The sequence below is a fragment of the Apostichopus japonicus genome, chromosome 3 (assembly GCF_037975245.1).
Source record: "Apostichopus japonicus isolate 1M-3 chromosome 3, ASM3797524v1, whole genome shotgun sequence".
Taxonomy (NCBI): domain Eukaryota; kingdom Metazoa; phylum Echinodermata; class Holothuroidea; order Aspidochirotida; family Stichopodidae; genus Apostichopus; species Apostichopus japonicus.
In genome coordinates, this window is record NC_092563.1 from 7,311,343 (window position 1) to 7,327,232 (window position 15,890).

The following is a 15,890-nucleotide window of genomic DNA, read 5'->3' on the forward strand; positions in this document are numbered from 1 at the left end:
CTGAATATAATCGTTGTATTACAATCGATCTAAATAAATAAGAAAAAAAGAAGAAGGAGGTACAACATAGATTATAAAATGAGGGGCATATTGAATGTTTCATGGTATCCCTCTGGCAAAAAAAATGTAAGATTATACAAATATTTTCATTTCTAAAGTATTTGACAAAGTATTTCTGACCTGACTCCCCCTTCATTTGATTGAAACCATCCCTTCCTTTTTAACTTTCATCAGAGACTAAATTCTTCTTACTGGAGTGGTAGCCATCTCTCCAGGCTCAAAATCATAATTTAATTCACAATAGGGGGCAAATTCAACCAATTTTGTTATGAAGTTGGGGAACCCTGAGATGCAGACAAGGAGTTCAACTATATATACCCACAAAAATGCTCACAAGATCAATTTTCCATTTTTTTTTTCTTCTTTTTTTCTTCGGCCTTCCTAATTTTGTCTTGTATTCATGAAAGTGCATGATCTCTATCAGGCTAGCAGTTAGAGTTGGGAAGGTAAAAAACTACTGGCTGAACTAGGTAAATGATGATGCGGTCGTGGAATAAACCTAAACCTGCACAAATTCAGACCAGATATGGTTGCATGGCCTGAACTTGAAGTATGAGTCAAAATAATGTTATGAAAGGCTTCAAGATCATGTTATCTGATGTATCCTGGTTAAAGGGGACACAAAACCCAACCATCATATTTGGCTAAAATATGACAGAGATCTTTGTGATGGACAACCCTCCCAAACAGCTAAGAAAAAAATATTCTTGTTCCGTCTTGGGAGAAATTCTCAGTTTAAAAGTTTGTGTCTGGGAGCTGTCATTCCATGTCAGAGGACAGTCCCTGATGGCATCCAGTCAAGACCCCCCCCCCTCTCTCCCCCAGTCCTGTTACAGTATTAATGAATGGATGACTTAAAGCAGAATGAGTGTTAGTAAAAGTCTCTAAATTGATGTTCTAAGTTTTCAAGATTTTCAGCTGTAAAATATGCCAAGTCTCTAGAAAGCTCCTTTAATGCTAAATTGATGATGTCGTCTGCCCTTCAGTGCAGGCCTAAATGTTACATACGTTAGTCCATTGTTTTATCAATTCTAATAAGTTAACCCAAACATGTTTGTTTTAAACGACAGAGCACCTGCCTTGGGTGATGTTTAACACCATTTGTTCCTTGACAAATTTAAGATGCGCTGTTTACACCTGTCTATTTTTAAGATCATAAAAGTCATCAACCAGTTGCGTTATGATATCTGAGGAACTGATTTAAAGGTCTGTATTAGACTGAGTAGTCCAGCCACTTCTATTGATGGACCTCTGATGTTAAAGAGGGTCATTTATCAAAAATGATAGGTCTTATAGAAGTTTAAACCGGAGACAGATACCAGTGTTTTTAACCGTCTACGACATATCTGCCAATTTTGGATTTAATCTTTAAATTGCCAATGCCAATTTAATGCCAATCTTTAAATTTTGACATATCAAAATTAAATTCTTCGTAAATTTTAAGTTTGACCAACTTTTTAAACTTTGGTCATATATTCTCCATACTTGTTTTCACTAAAGCACTTAATTAAAATGTGTTCAATTTAAGTGAAACATTCTGCTATTTTTTATTTAGTTTTTTATAATTCGTTACATACACCTATTGTTCTATTGTTAACGGTATGTAATACTCCAACACCTGGTATCAGATGTTAGAATTGTAATCAGTGCACAGACGTACTAGCTTTTGTAATTTTAAAAACATTCAAGACTGGGTGAAGGCTTAAATGTTTGTTGTGAACTTTGTATTGACAATGTACTGATGTACACTTCTTTTCTAATTATTGACTTTCAAAAGATGTCATATTAATTTACTAATTAATTTACTAATTAATTTATTAATTTACTAATTTTATTAATTAATTTACTTTCTTTGTAAAGCGCTTTGAGCAGTAACTTTTGTTTACTGATTTGGCGCTATATAAGTCTCATTTATTATTATTATTATTATTATATATTCATGCATATATTATAAAGCAAAGTGTGGGGGGGGGGAGGGGTTGTTATTGGTTTTGAGGGAATTAATCTATTATGTTATATTTTTCCTGTTCATAGGTTAATGATACATTGTTGGATCTATTGTCTTACACTATTTTCTATAATTGAAATCACATCATCGTACATATTTGTATAGACCTAACATCGGTCTGCCAAACAAATCACATCTCGATAAGCAGTGATTGATTTCATAGATACGGAAAACTAATAAGATAAGTTTATTGAAAATATCAACAATGAGTGGCATTATCATGACAAATAGGTTTCTTTTCCTTTGTCACATGCATTATATCCAATTATGAAAGATCCCTGAAACCCGAGAGGCGGGGGGGGGAGGCTGCCTGCTATCCCTCCCTCTGTCCATCTCAAACTGTTGTCAAGCTTAGACAAGTCGGAGAATTTCTGACTAAAATATTGCATCTCATGATGTCTTGTTTTATAGTTAACGGAAAAACTAAACAAACTAATTCATACTAATATTGATCATATTTCTATATATGTCAAAGTTTTTCCATAAAAATCTCACGGTTCTCCACTATTTTACCTAACTTTTTCTTACTTATTACAGCTATAGATCAAAGGAATTGTGAAGAGCTTTACAGTAATTGCCTGAATTATGATATTCCTTTTATACAATATTTCCATACAAGTCCTATCACATGCAACCATACAAAACAGACTTTTTCAAAACTTATACAAATATTTCATGATGTTTTTGTAATGGAACTTCAAACAGTCCAGCTTAAGGTGATATATTTTGCTCTGGGATTTATGCAGAGAGTAAATCACCCTGAGTTCAAAGCCCATCCCCTGCCCCCCCCCAAATATAAAAGCTAAGTTAATCAACAATATATTATCAAACTGGGAACAATATGTGAAGAATGTGTTTTCATACGTATACTCACTGTATTGTCAATGCAATCAAAGCTACACCTTTGTCTCCTATTCAATATTAAGTGGTATATCTTCTACCCATTACCGATCTCTTTAACATCCCCCCCCCCCTCCATAAAGTCTGTGACATGGCCCTGAACCTCTTTGGGGTAAATTAATGTTGAATTTTCAATTTAGATTGTATTTTGTTCAAGTCCCCATTGGCATGTATCTATCTCTCTCTTGAGAGTTTAGAGATTCAACACTGATCAAAGTCAGAGTTAAACAAAGTTGAAGCTGGAGATCAAAGTTCTAATTTCATCCTCTCTGAGAAAGTCTTTGAAGTATGTTAGTTCTGTCAATTTTACCACCTGCCTGATGGTAAAGAACCTTCAAAGTACTGTTTTTTTTTTTTTTGTTCCTTAGGGTCATTGCAGGCATGGTTCACAGTAATTTGACCAATACTATATACTAAACATATATGTACAGTATATTCAGGGCTCCCAATGGGCACAGTGCGGTGCATTGTCAAAGATTCCATTGGATATAGATTTCAGTTTGCTCCGTGCATTGAACAAACTCATGTAACTATGTATTGCATTGTTTTGCAAAGATCATACAAAGGACTTTGTCACCTGTTCTCACTGTCGAAATGATATAAGTTATATCACTAATATGGTCTTTCTAATACTAAATTAATATTCCTAGATGGTTATCCTTCTTCGAGTTTGTTCTCTAGCAGATATGATGACCTGTAATGGTCTTTAGCATTTTATAGAAAAGAAGGATGAACGGATGGGTAGGGAAATGGTCTTTCAGCAATTTATCCAGAAGAGACCAGGAAGTCTTTCCAATTTATCTGTCTGTCTGTCTGTCTGTCAAATTCCAAACACAAATATATTTAACATGTGAACATTAGAAATATGTGATATGTGCAAATGCTGGGCACTTCCATTTCTTTGTTTCAGAATCATTGTATAATACCCATGCAGCGCCTGTACAATATCACAATGGCCATGTTAAAGTGGAAACATTTTCAGAAAAGAAATATTTACAAAACTGAAAACATGGTAGTTTAGTTATAAGTCATTATTTTTTTTCTCCTTGCCCCGTCCCCCTCCCCCTCCCCCTCCCCTCCCTCAAAGAAAAAAAGATAGATCTTGCCGCAGCTTTTGCTTTGTTTTTGTAATTATTTGTCTAAATCAAATGTGAAAGAAATCAATCGCTCACTATGAAGTCTTCCGAGTCACATACAAATATTCTGATGATGTCATACCTGTGTCGATAATATCTCAAGGTCACGAGGTCACCTTACAGCAGCTTACAAATCTTGTTTCGGGAGTATATATATATATATATATATATATATACACATAACAAATATAACATTTTACTTTCGAGTCCCCGAGTACTTATTAAGAAAAGCTTATTATCTCAAACCAATTCCTTGGGATTCAGAGACAGAAAGAGTTTCTCCTTAATGAACCCCAAGCAAGGAGCAGCTGGAGATTATCCTAAGGATGTTTGAGGGAATTTCAAGTTTTTATTTCTGTCTGTAACCTCTTTCTAGGAGGCCATGTTTGTTGCCCTACATGTGAATGGCACTAGAAGCTGCTGTCAATGTACTTGTCTGCCAAGCCGACTAGTTTATGCTCTAAAAAACATTTTTTTGGAGGGAGCTGCTGTTTTATAATCATACATTGAATAGTCAATCCTTATGGGTGTTGAACTTGTTGAGTTTGGTATGAAAAGGAAATTGCTCTGGTGATTTTAAAGTAATGTGTGGTTGTCGAGAGTTCTAACAGCAGCTGGATGGGCTTCATGCGTTAAATTAATATGTAAAATCACTTATATTTATTTTTCATAAGGTTAAATTTGCTTACCATCGTTTTTCAACTCTTGAAATGATCTAGTGCGACATTTTTGTTGTCAAACTTTTTCAATCTGTAGCTTTTGTAATCCTATCAGACTTTGGTAAATTTTTGACAGCCATTCCCACACTACTTCTATAGTGTAGCCTTATGGCCTTTATGGGCATCTGTGGAATATTTCTAGTGTGTAGCCCATTAGGGGCTTCTTTGTGGTATATTTTTAATGTAGCCCTACATGCATGGCCATTATGAGCATTCTTGTGATATTTCTATTGTAGCCCTTAATGGTCATTATGGGCATCTGTTGAAAATTATCACTGACTGGAACCAACTTTGTGCTCATGTTTATACCACCAGAGGTGTATTAAAGGCATTGAAGACTCGCCCCAAACTGCGTGCGGCCATCTGAAAAAGTTAACTTTCAGTTGCTTGCAAGTGACGTTTTGTTCGTGTCGCTACAAAATGCAGACAGTACAGTAATGAAACGTGATACCTTGTTATCTTTAGCTGGACCTGAGATGTCCATCGCTGTATTGTTTATACAGTGTGCTGTGGGTATTGACCGCAGCTGTATGTATTGATTGTACACTAGGGTCTAATTACCGACGGTAGCAAGCTGTGTGCGTATTTTCTGGGATAGATGGTGGTGTCTAACACTTCTGTTGCACCTCATTCGAAACTAGGTCAGATTACCGGCATTAGACGTTCCTTTTTGCGCGAGTCTTCACACCCTTTAATACTCCCATGGAGAGGGAAAGTATTGATCTGACTATAAAGTGTATTCCTCCCTATCCATGTCTGATTGAACACAAATGCAACATTCAAAATGTGTTTTCCAACGGATTATCATATATTTACCTTGCCAGGGGTAAGTTTATAGCATTAGTGTGCCACCCAAAAGGTCAGACATAAGAACTCCCCTCCCACACTCCACTCTTTCCCATTCTCTTGGTGTTTGATAAAGCAGTATAAAACACAATATAACAGACCCACCCTACAAGTCAGACATAAGAACTCCCCTCCCACACTCTGCTCTTTCCCACTCTGTTGGTGTTTGATAAAGTACTACAAAACACAACATAACAGACCCACCCTACAGGTTAGACAGACAGACTCGCCCTCCCCTTCCCCTCCTCCCTGCCCTCCCCTTCCCCTCCTCCCTGCCCTCCCCTTCCTCTTCCCCAGTATCTTGGTTGACCTATACTACACTATTGACCATGATTAGTTGTTATATGTTCAAATAACACAGGTAATATCCCTTAGAGGAAGTGGTGGTCTTCCTCTCACCTCACCCATCATTACAATAGAGAAGAAGCTAATTTGTTCATCCCTATCCCGTAAAATGTTTCCCACCTGTCTGTGCATAGAGCTTTCCCTGAACATATTCAGAGACCAAAGCATGACAAGTGAGAAGGAGGAGGAGGATCCCAAACTTGTAATATATTTATAAAGGGATCTCCTTTAGGAACTGGAAAGTTTGCTCACAAGAAATTAAAATCCTGCACTGTGACAAAAGTAAATATATCATAACCACTTAATAAGTCACACTAGACAGCAGTTTATGTTATCCTAATATTTACAATGTTCTTTAATTTTTTTTTTAGATGTATTGATATGATAATCATTTTCATAACATGTGCAATCATTCATAGCTGAGATATATACTTGTTTTGCCTGTCATTCTCCCTGCAGCTGTAGCACACTCTAACATCTCCCAGCACACACATGGTACCTACAAAAATCAGTATGAAACATAGACCAGGCCTGCTCAGGAGGGGAGCTACAAAATGCAAGCGAGCATGTCTTCATAGTCGATACTCGGCATGTGTGTGTGAGAGTACATCGACTGAATTTATCTCTGCTGGCTCTTCTTGCTACAGGTAAAACTGATTGTTTACTTTTTAGCAATTACTTTATGGATCTGCTTTTGCTTTTGTTGTTGTTGTTGTTGTGGTTTTGTTTTGTTCTTAGGGTGTTCTGTTAGTATTAAAGACGGTACTATTTAAGTCAATGCACTTACTAAACTGTGATGATGTAATTTCAATATGAGAAATGAGAAAGTGACTGAAAAAAAGAACAAAGTAGACAAAATTTAGGAAAAATGTAATACAGCCTTATGAAAAATGGCATATCTATTTAATCCTAGTGGTGATGGTAGACTATAGGCCTAAATACTGTCAGAGGATTTTGTGAATATTGGGAGGGATAGAGAGGAAGAAATGCAAATGGGGCTGGGAGGGGTAGGGGGTTAGAAGGAGTGTTACATCTTTTAATTAATATTTATGAGATAGTTGATACTTTTTTTGGACCATGATAAGTGTTTGTTGAGAAGTCTAGAAAAGTATACACATTTTGTCTTTGGACATCAGTGAGAGATATATATAAATAGCACTTCTTTTCTTCAAGAAGAGAAGTGAGAGTGGTAGGGGGGGGGGGTTGAGGTTTGCATGTATAAGGTGTAGGATGTATATTCTCAGGGAGCCATTAATGCATGAAGCAACGTAAATATCCGACATTTCAATATTTTAGAACAAAATTCATATTTTCAACAAGTTAATGTTCAAAAGATTTATCACTCTCTTATACTGAAGAATCATTGTAGTAGAACTTTTCGCACGTTTTTTTTTTCTTCTTTTCTTCAAAAGAATCTTGAGTAGTGTAATTGGACATTTGCTTAATACACTGTTAATTAAGTAAAAGCAATAGAGTGTATCCTAGCCGCTGTTAAAATATGTGCATGAGCACACCAAGTATTCATAATATGGGTAATTTGTGATATATGGGTACTTCGTGCGAACGAACAATACATGGAGTTTGCCCATTCAAGGTTAAAGTCGTTGTGTCATGCGACCACTTTTTTTGATGCACAATTCCAACTGTTGTAAATTATGTGAGACTGGCAAAGTAGTAAATTTAACCAGAAGTGTCAAACCTGGGTGAGGTTTAAATTCCACGATCACGAACTGCCATCAATAAATGCACAGCATCTGCTAGGGAAGGTATTTGGTCTGGACATAAAGTTACATACACTGTGTGAGCCCTAAAAATAGATTTGGAGCTGACATGTGCCCCAATGTCACCCTGTATTTGATCTTACTGGTAATGTTTGATTGCTCTGCCTGTGCCAAAACGATGTAAACATCCCTCTCATCCTGCAGGTGTTCACAGGGTCACTACACTTATTTTTAGGACTTTTCTTCTTCAGGAGGGAAGCTGTGAGTGTCCTTTAGGGAAATAGGTTATAAAGATAACTTAAAACACAAACATAGGAAGAGACCAAAAAAAAAAAAGAGTGAAGTTTAGATTTGGCAGTTGTGACCCTCAGAGCTATGTTTCCTGTTATAGTTCTTCTGTTGGGACCATTCTAGTAACCAGGATTGGACATGAAGGACATTAACCATGTATTCATTGCTATTATGATTATATTCCATCAGATAGGTGGTCTCAACCTGTTTTAGGTAGTCTGGATAAGTTGTCGAAGGGGCAGGAGAGTGGAAGGGTGGGGTAGGGTGGGGAGGGGTGAGTGGGGAGGGGTGAGTGGGGAGGGTGAGGGTGAGGGGGTTTGTAGAAAGAAGAGAGGAAGAGTGTTGGGTATTGTCATAAAAGCTAATTTCGACCTTTTAAGTTTTTGAGGTCAACAGGTGCCAAAGTCTGTAAACCTTTCTAGCATGATAACTACAAACTATAGCTACAATCAACCTGTGAATTTTCCAATGGTATAATTTTCTTTTGGTGAACATAGTTTGGTCAGATTCAGTCCAGTTTTAGTTTTGTGAAGGGGCTCTGTAGGTCTTCACCAAAACATACAATCATCCAGGAATTAAGTTGCTCAAGGGATCAACAGGTTATCTCAAATGATCGCCAAAAATGGTCAGTTTCTGTGTGATTTTTACTAGATGACTTTTGCTTTGGCAGTTGTGAAAATAATTCAAAGTGTATTATAAACAGTGTAATGTACTGTCATTCATTAATAACAATTATGAAAATGATTTGCTAGCCCTAAATTGGTAAAAGAAAATGTCCTTTTATTCAGATATCAATGTGTCTATATGTCACATATAGAAAGACTGTTCTTTCTTGATATTATTGGTACCTACAGTGCCTGTGAGACTTTCCTTACTCTGTGAGCCTATACATTCCAGAGTGAAATGGTCTCTGTGCCATGGTACCCCCCCCCCCTCCCCATCAAGCGAGAGATACAAACTGGTTCCTAAGTCTGTGGTCCTACTTTTATAGATAAATGGAGCCTTTGCCTGCGCTCATTTTTATAATGTGTGTATATTGCATGTTCTCCAAACCATGCAGATCAAGAAACAAATGGTCACAGTTAACTGTATTTGACTTGTGATTGTTCATGTTCAAAGACCATTGGATAATGGATTTGCCTTAGAACTCTCAATCTTGATAAAGGTAGATTCAATTGTCTAACTAGTGAATGAAATCTGGTTCTGGATAGTTATTAATATTATCATTAAACAAACGAATAACGATGGCAGTTCACCATGCGAGACATGCAACGATACACTGGGTGCGAGGTCAAATAACCGCATATATCTGGTCACCAGTGATGCGGGTGCATTTACACTACAGAGGTTGATCTCGACATCGAGATCAGATCCTGGTCTCTGCCAGCATCAAAATAAGAGGATCTGATCCAGATCTGAATTGCATTTACACTACAGTCTTGATCCCCACATCGAGATCAGATCTAGATCAGATCGGATATAGTCTAAAAGCACCCAAAATACCTTGGGATAAGTTTGTAAAAGTCAAAGCCTCTGAGAAATTAAAAATTTTTGCGAAATTTGTAACATCAAATTGTTGCCAATTGTAACAAAAGTTTGATGACACTACTCTGATGAACTTTGAGCAGGGTCTTCAAAGGATGTTATCTGCAACTTCTTGACTCTTGTTATGAACATAGCAGGTTGTGTTTACAAGATCAAATGTCTCCTGCAGTGTGAAAACTCGAAAACAAAATCTGTTGTTTGTGTTTGCAATGTACTCTCATAACCAAAACTTATCCAGGGACCCTGAAAATATCCTTCCCCCCACCCCTTCTTGCCCTTGTTTAGTGGACCTATTATCTGCACCTCTAAAAAGTCAGTTTGCATTACCTAATAGAATTATCCCACACTTAGTCTATACACCTGCAAACTTCACAGATTATTATACCACTGTGTCTTAATTTGAATAGCAGTTGTGTTGTGAATACTGTTATTGTCATTAAGTTATGAAGCTAATTAACTTAAGTGAATGCACCGTTTGGGTTTTACTTTGTTCCGAGAGACGAAACTTCACAATGCCAGTATCAACCCTCTTTACCTAAGGTCGATGGATGATTAAACTTTTTTTTTTCTTTTCAGCAGACAGTAGTTTGCATATCAGATAGTATGTTAATGTTGTTATTATCATCATGTAATTAAACTAATTAACAGCTGATTGCACCTTTGTTTGGGTGATGAGTATTGTTTCATCATGTTCAAATAGGACAATCCAGGATATTGATGTTTGTGGAGAATTGGTTGAATCTTGGAGGAGTTGCCTAGCATTTTGAAGGCTGTTAGATTGTAGTAAACAGTTAGTTACAGTATAGCTGTAACCTCTGTTCAATTGTGAAATTGCAAACATTAAGCATGCAAGGGAATTACTATCTCTGGTATGGCATGTCAAAATGTTATATGCAACAACGGATAACATGCGTTTTATTTGATTTTGATTTATACAAGTAAAAAGATGTTTGGCAGATATTGGACCCGGAACAATTGTTTCAACAGTCCCTCATAGTACACCTTAAAAGGAGTTACCTATCTGAGAAATTTGCGGACAAAAAAGGGATTTTCTTTCGTAATTTACATGTCCACTCTTTGAAATTTAACACATATAACATCTCAGCTAGATTGTCTTGGCTTTTGCCACTACATTCTTGAAAAAGTCTATGTTGTTAGCAGAAAACTGTTTTCATTGACACTGTCAATAGCTGATGTTTGTTTTATTATAATTGAATATATATAATATATATATGCTGCCTGAATAATGGTAGTTCCTGAAATCCTCATACACTGAGAGTCAGTGAGTCCTCTCACAGATTGAAAGAAGATTGACATGCTTGATTCTTAAACAATAAAGGAACAGTATGCATAGTTGCCGCTTTTTGCTACCCTCCCCCACGCCCACCTGCCCCCTCCCCCTCCCGGATAAAGAAAAATTGTTATTGACCAATTACCAAACATATTGGTTTTGGGCTGACCGCAAACGAAAAGCATGTTTACACACACACACACACACATGTTGTGGAAAGGAGTCTGAATGGGATGCACTTTGCAGTTTACAGTGGCCGCCTGACAGTCGGGCATGTAATATCACAATTTGCAGCAAGTATGAACAGCTTGAACCAATCACAACTACTCCTATATTCTACACTCTCTCTCCCCCCACAGGATACAGATTTATCACTCCTGGTTATTAGCAGGGACAGCTGGACTACTTCTCACTTAGCAGGCAATGGAATGCCTGGGATTTATAGCCAACAGCTGGGGAGGTGAAAATAACACAGGGCTCTGGTGAAGAGAGAATGGTAAAACTCCCCATGTGTGACATGTGGTAGAGAATTATTTGAAGCTTTGCAGACTGAAAACAGACTTGTAGTAGTATTTTTGCCTAGTAACTTGTCTGAAGAGACACCCACAGCCACACAGTTTTAGTAAGAGCAGTTTGCCTGCAGTCTCGCATCCCCACCAGTTGTTGGAGGGGAGGTCGAAAAATCTCGGAAAAAAATTTGATTACATCACCGATCACGGCAACAGAAAAGGAAAAAAAGGCAAAAAGAGAAATTGTTACTTTGGGGCATTTGGACAGTTAACAGAGCATTTTCTTCCTTTCAGTTTACAGACAGGCCTTCCGAGGATTATTACTTTATGGCTAATCCATCTGTATTTAATCCATCTGACAGTTCTTGTTTTTCATCCCACTTTCTCTCAAACACTACCGGGTAAAAAGTCAGCAAAATTATTATCCTGGAAGAATTGGTGACTGAAAACACTCGCCGTGCTTCTTAATTCAATCTGGAAGATACAACAGAGCACCACCGACCCGTGGCACTTGATGAACATATTCAGAAAATGTGATGGAATTTGTGATCTACCTTACCCTTTTATTCTTAAATCAGACCATCTTTTCTTGGACCAAACAACCTCTTTTGTTTTGTCTTTGTAGATCTCAGTTGGTTTCAATTTGGTGTCTTGTGACAATTATTTGCACAAATATTCCACCGGCTATCCTGTATTAAAGAGAGAAAACTTTTCATGTGAACAGGAAGTGTTTAATGTGAAAAGGATATCGTTATCTACCTAATAGGGACTTTCGTTATCTTTCTGTTAGGACACAGAAGGCCGCACGCCATTCCCAATTCGATCGGATATCTTCTTGCATCTTTTTTTTTTTCGGTTTTTGTGTGAATTCTGCTGTTTTGACTCGTTGGTTAGTCTTTTTTGGGGGGTTTGGTCAGTCACGTCAAAAGACTGAAAAAGCATTTCGGATGATCCAGCAGATTTTTTTTTTTTAATTAAGTGGTTACTTCCTTGCAGTCACAGACGTATCTTCCGCAACTGGAAACACTCGGGATAATTTTCTTCGTGCACACCTGACCTTCCTCACAGCCCCCCCCCCGACATCAAACGCAGGAAATTCTCATTCTTCTTCTTTTTTTCTTTTTTTTTCCTTTTTAAGACTTTCCTCTCCCTCTCTCTGTCTCTTTCTCCTTCTCTTTTTTTTTTTTTTTTTCTTCTTTTCACTCCGTAAAATAATTAGCCAAGAAGCAGATGTGTCCATTCCCAGAGGCGTGTTGGTAATAATGTCTCTTCATTTTCAGGAGTCTGCTGAAGAGCATCTCTCGTGAGTGCACAGGGAACTCTCACCCTCACAGCTAGAACTACTAGCAGCAGTAGTAGCACTGGCTGCAACAGCATCATAATCATCATCATCATCATCTTCATCAGTTCTCCTCCACGACGGATTCTTCTTCAACGGAACTACTACGACTGAGACGCAGTCTGTCAAGTTCATCGGTTGGGAATCGGAGGATCGGCATTGTGTGCTGCAGCAGCCCAGGATTGTGCTCTCTTCTGGAAATAAATTGTTAAATTGTTACTCTGTTGGCAGTGTGTATGTGCAGCTGTGGCTGAGTTTGTCAGATAAGTGAATGTTGCAGGTTGTTTTTCTCAGGAAGTTGGAAGCAGCTGAATGATTTAAAAGCAAAGGAATTGTGACAGGAGGAGGATAAGGAAGGCTTGCGAGGATTTTTTACCTGAACGTGTAGCATACATACATATATATATATATGCTGGGAATCCGTATCCATGCCTTGCAGTAGCTTATCCCTGGATATGATGACGATGATAAAACTAGGACTAAATCCAAGGTCTACTCAAAAAATTGATCTTATAAAGCGACAAAGTTGTAGCTAATGAATACCAATTCCAAATTTGGAAGTTTTTTTTTTCTTTCTTTTGTTTGAAACGGAACAGCGAAACCAATTTTTTGTGTGATATCTGCGGATTTTGTTTGGAAACTTTTGAAAACCGATGGAATGAATGTCTAGTTAATGATTTTAACAGCGAACTAGGAAGGTCATGGAGTACTTTCGTGGCGACTCGCTTTTGGACTAAAGGAAGTTAGAGAGTTTCATTATTGTGATGCCGGGATTAATCTCTTTGAGTACTTTCGAAAACGGAGTGCACTTCATTCTGGTATTGTCGTTTGTAGTACGGGCAAGATACTATATGGGTTCTCATTGTGCTTCATGTTTATATGTGTGCTGTTATTAGTTTTTTATATAGGTCAATTGCTTCGGTAGTGTTTCATAAATGACATTAAAATTGTTGCACACCCAAAGACGAGTGAATTTTCAACCGTCTGAGTAAATAAGCCTGTTTTTACTTTCATGATTTTTGGTGGAAAAAGAGTGGAAATATTAAAAGGAAATAGAAATTTAGTGTGCCGGAGATCGGGAAAGAAGGGCAGTAAAAGTTGCGTTAAAATAATTCGTACGAACCACAGGTAACATTTTCGGCCTCCTTATGCAGTTAGAATCCATGACAATTCTTGCTCTGCAAGGGAAACTTTCTCCGATGAATTTGTGCTAAAAATGAAGAAAACAAACTCAGCGACTTCTTCTTTGCCTTTACCTGCAGTCACGGTGAAAGTTGAAAAGGAAACGGAGCCCTCCTCACCTTCTTCTAATATTACCACCTCCAAGATGGGGAATGGCAGTGGACCAGTCACCCAACAAACTTGTACTGTGATCAATGAGCACAAACCAATATCTCTATCAAAGCTCATGCAAGCCAGGGCACAGAGAAATCAAGACTGTTACCAAGCTACCGGCATATTCAGTTTTGAACTTCATCGACAATCTAGTGAGTATTGAAAACATTTTAGGAAACATTTGAACCAGTGCCAATTTTTTTTTTTTGGGGGGGTGGGGTTTTTTTTGGGGGGGGAAGGGGGAGAGGAGGGAAGTATTTAAGCTTATATGTATGTTTACGGTTAAAGTCGCTCCAACCTGGACAAGCTTCTTCTTTTTTTTTGGTTGCATGCATTCAATCTGAATTTTAATCCTTTGTGTACCTAAGGCAAGATCACCTTTCCTTACTATCAGTTACATTTCAAAATGTGGATGTATTCTACAACTTGTCTATAAAATGGAGCTCATTGATTTTGCTCAAGATTTACGGCTCAGTTTTGGGTGTTTGATTGCTAGTTGTGGTATCCTATTGACATCTTTTACTGTTTATTCACATTGTAGATTTAACAGATCTACAGAATCTAAAATGCATACTATATTTCAAACAAACACCTCGGAAGATTCTCTTTCAAAATGTCAACTAGTTTTGATAATTTTGCCTTCAGTGTTGTGAAGAGAATTTTACAACAATTAAAGGAAGTCCTTATCCGCATACTTTGTAAGAAGCCTTTGTGGGTTAATGTATGCAAATATTGAAATATTTAGTCGGCCTGGCAATTTGATCCTAATCCAACTGTAGTGTCAGTTATTAATTATGTAACTAATTGAAACACAATAGAAGGAAAGAATCTCAATCGTCATGGCTACGAGGAGTATCATTAACATCTAATTTCACAAATTGACAAAAAAATTCCAATATGAAATTTGGATTTAACAATAGATTGATCTTCTACACTATATAAGTGTAGACTCTATGTGTGACTGGCTGAAGAATCCCCCGAAAATCAAAAGTTTTTCTGTCTCCAGTCTAACTACAACCTGAAATTTATAAAACAAAAAATATCTTGCATTTCAATTAGATGGCTTCTTTCCAGAAGTCTTTTCCAACTAGGCAGCCAAACAATAGATACCATATTTATAGTTAGTTGGCCTGACGTTTCGATCCTAGCAGGATCTTCTTCAGAGGCTAAATGACAAGTTACAGTAACAGAGGGGACAAAAACACGCACAGAATACAGACAGGTTAAAGAGCACGGTGAACACAATGAGATGGATGATCCTCTCTTTGTCCCTCCACAGTTTATCTCCTTCCTCTCCTCTTCTCCTGTTGCTTTCTACTTTTAATCCCCTTTCATCCATCTCATTGTGTTCACCGTGCTCTTTAACCTGTCTGTATTCTGTGCGTGTTTTTGTCCCTTCTGTTACTGTTACTTGTCATTCAGCCTTTGAAGAAGATCCTGCTAGGATCGAAACGTCAGGCCAACTTACTTTTACACATTCTATTACACAGGCTCTCTAGTGGATAAGCAGTTTGCTAACAGTTTTATTTCATATTTATAGTTTACGAAGGTCCAACTGTTGTGCCTCCTTGTTTTCTTCCTTTGTCTAATTTAGTACACGCATTGGAAATCTTTACTTTATATTGAACATTTTACAAGTTAAGAATGTCAAAAAGGGTGGTATTACTGTTCTGGTATTTATATTTATTCCTGGTTCACCGAAAATCTCAAGCTAGGCGAATTTTACTGACTTACTCATATTCATTCGTGAACTTTGTTTACTCACGACATTCATTCGTGAACTTTTGTTGAGAAGCATTTCACAGTATTTTGCACCTGTTTGTTTTAAATGGCTTTCTTGGGTCA

At 37.4% G+C, this 15,890-nt stretch overlaps 1 protein-coding gene across 14 annotated transcripts in view; it reads left to right on the forward strand.

Moving 5' to 3' along the window:
- The window catches only part of LOC139961728 (protein CBFA2T1-like), a 157,862-nt gene that overhangs the window by 62,242 nt on the left and 79,730 nt on the right, over positions 1-15,890 (forward strand). For 11 of the 14 annotated variants that reach the window (XM_071961166.1, XM_071961234.1, XM_071961250.1 and 8 more), the window contains 2 exons: positions 6,474-6,661; positions 12,652-14,197. In XM_071961166.1, coding sequence (XP_071817267.1) covers positions 13,927-14,197 — 271 coding nt within the window. In that variant the 5' untranslated portion in view covers positions 6,474-6,661; positions 12,652-13,926. Of the gene's footprint in view, positions 1-6,473; positions 6,662-11,379; positions 14,198-15,890 lie in introns of those variants that run through there. The other 3 variants (XM_071961242.1, XM_071961217.1, XM_071961202.1) reach the window with 3 other exon arrangements.